This window comes from Acanthisitta chloris, unplaced genomic scaffold (genome assembly GCF_000695815.1).
Source record: "Acanthisitta chloris isolate BGI_N310 unplaced genomic scaffold, ASM69581v1 scaffold27994, whole genome shotgun sequence".
NCBI classification, from domain to species: domain Eukaryota; kingdom Metazoa; phylum Chordata; class Aves; order Passeriformes; family Acanthisittidae; genus Acanthisitta; species Acanthisitta chloris.
The window spans coordinates 1,425-3,959 of record NW_008670250.1 but is presented as its reverse complement, the minus strand read 5'-3'; the positions used below and the strand labels follow the sequence as shown (position 1 = coordinate 3,959).

Genomic DNA, 2,535 nt, shown 5'->3' with positions numbered 1-2,535 from the left:
ATTGCTTTGGGAAGCTCTGCGCCTGCACTGGAATTCATCCTGCTCTTCCAGCACTGATGGTAATGGAAACCTGTGTGAATCCTCCGTGGAATGAGGGATGAGGGCTTGGAATGTCACACTGACCTTTGTGCCATGTGGCAACAAGCACCTCTGAGCTTATTCCTGCAGGATTTATGGCTCTGGGATGGCTCCAAGTGCTCCTTTTTTAAGGAGTGTTCATCTCCAAACGGCATGAAAACCAGGATTTAAAACATCCTGGGATTTCCTGAGTGATCCAACACATGGAGGGGCTGGACAAGAGGGCTTGGAGGAGCTGGTTGAGCCCTGCCACCTCCCAAAACCAAGATTTCCTGCTTCCTGGAATGTTGCAGCTGGTAGGTCCTAAGGAAACAGGAGTCAGAGAGCTCCTAACCTTCCTCCCATGGGTTTAATTAGTGAGGAATATGGAATCGGCCACTAATGATCCAGGTTCAAAAAAGGAAAACAATGTGGGTTTTGGGAATTTGATCCTGTTTTATCCAAGTGGGTCGTTTTGGGAGCAGCTGATTGAAGGGAATGTTGTCCGTGTCCCTGCAGGAGTTACTCATCGCTGATGAAGGCTGAGAACATGTCATCCAACCAGGTGAGAACTGCTTATCCCACTGGGAATGGAGTTCCAGCCCTAGCACTGCAGCCTGGCTCCGGGGCCTCCTTAGAGAGCACATTGGGAATGCTTTCCCAAAGATTCACAAGGAATGCTTGTGCCAAGAGAGCTCCATTCCAGATATTCCCAATGAATATTTGAGCTCGGTTCCAAATATTCCCAATGAACTCAATTCCTATGAGCTTAATTCCAGATATTCCCAATGAATTTTTCAGTTTAGTTCCAAATATTCCCAATGAGCTCGATTCCAATGAGTTTAATTCCAAGTGTTCCCGATGAGTGTTTGAGCTCAATTTCAAATATTCCAAATGAGCCTAATTCCAGTGAGCTTAATTCCAGATACTCTCAATGGATATTTGAGCTGAGAGAACTCAATTCCAAACATTCCCAATGAATATTTGAACTTAATTGCAGATATTCCCAATGAACATTTGAGCTCAGTTCCAGTGAGCTCAATTCCAAGTATTCTCAAGGGATATGTGAGGTGTCAGAGCACATTGTCACCTCTCCAGGGAAGGACTTTGGCACTTCCCTCTGCTCCCAGATGGCACTGGGGCTTGGGTGGCACCTGGGAGGAGCCACTGCTGCTGGGAATGGGGACACAGTCCTGCTCTTCATCCGAAGGGAATGAACGGTGGGACACCAGGATTAAGTGTGGCTGCTCCATCCCTGGGAGTGTTCCAGGCCAGGTTGGATGAGGCTTGGAGCAACCTGGGCTGGTGGAATGTGTCCCTGCCCATGGCAGGGAGTGGGATGGGTTGGGATTTAAGGCTGTTCCCACCCAAACTAGTCTGGGAGTCTATGATTCCATGGAGTTGGAGCTGGGATGGCTCCAGGTTGGGTTTTTCATTAGACAATCCCTGTGGGATGAGCTCCAAGGGATTCAAGCCAAACACTGAGCTCCAGGGAGACCTCAGAGCCCCTTCCAGTGCCTCAAGGGGCTCCAAGAGAGCTGCAGAGGGACTTGGGACAAGGGCCTGGAGGAACAGGACACAGGGAATAGCTTCCCACTGCCAGAGGGCAGGGAGAGATGGGATATTGGGAAGGAATTCTTGGCTGTGAGAGTGGTGAGGTACTGGCACAGGTTGCCCAGAGCAGCTGTGGCTGCTCCATCCCTGGGAGTGTTCCAGGCCAGGTTGGATGTGGCTTGGAGCAGCCTGAGCTTGTGGGAGATGTTGGGGTTGCAATGGGATGGGATTCTGTGTTCCCTTCCCACCCAAACCAGTCTGGAATTCTGTGTTCCATCTCCTCTGATTCCTTGGGGTAAAATGGCAGAAACAGAATCGATTGGAATTCTGCCATAACCCTGAGCCTTTTCCCACTTGAACACCCGCAATGATCCCAGATTTTCCTCTGTTCCCACAGGATGGCAATGATTCTGACGACTTCATGTAACTAAAGCCTCTCCCAACCTTCCCTTGGGATCTGTCACCATCGCTGAAATGCCAAAAATCCCCTCAAAAAGTGAACTCTTAACTCCGTTTCTTCCAATCCCTGTGGGGTTTTCCTAGCCCTGGAGAACCTCTGGAAGGAGAAGATGGACCTGTGTGCACTTCCAGCTCTTCCTGACCTTGAGTTTTCCAAAGACAATGGTATTTATTTTCGGGAATGTGTCGCTGTGGTGTTGAATTGGAGATTGACAGCAAAGCAAACACATCTGTGCTGCCTCACCTCGGCCGGGGCACTGCTCTGGCTGCTGATGCTGCCTCTGGAATTCTGCTCTTCCTGCTGGGAATCCTCAGGGAAACTTGGGAGATCCCTCTGGAGTCGGGGTGTGGGGGGGGGGTCACTTGGGATCAGCTCAGCGCTAAATCCTTGTGAATTTGGGAGCTGCAGGGATGGAAATGAAGCTCAGGTGTTGCACCAACCTCTGCAGTTCCTTCCCTGAATCT

At 50.1% G+C, this 2,535-nt stretch overlaps 1 protein-coding gene across 1 annotated transcript in view; it reads left to right on the top strand.

Moving 5' to 3' along the window:
• CCDC25 (coiled-coil domain containing 25) overlaps nt 1–2,038 on the top strand; it is a 5,762-nt gene extending 3,724 nt beyond the window's left edge. Inside the window, exons 7-8 of the mRNA XM_009073622.1 lie at nt 577–622; nt 2,009–2,038. Of these exons, the coding sequence (XP_009071870.1) occupies nt 577–622; nt 2,009–2,038 (76 nt within the window). The remainder of the gene's footprint in view (nt 1–576; nt 623–2,008) is intronic.
• The last annotated feature ends 497 nt before the right edge of the window (nt 2,039–2,535 follow it).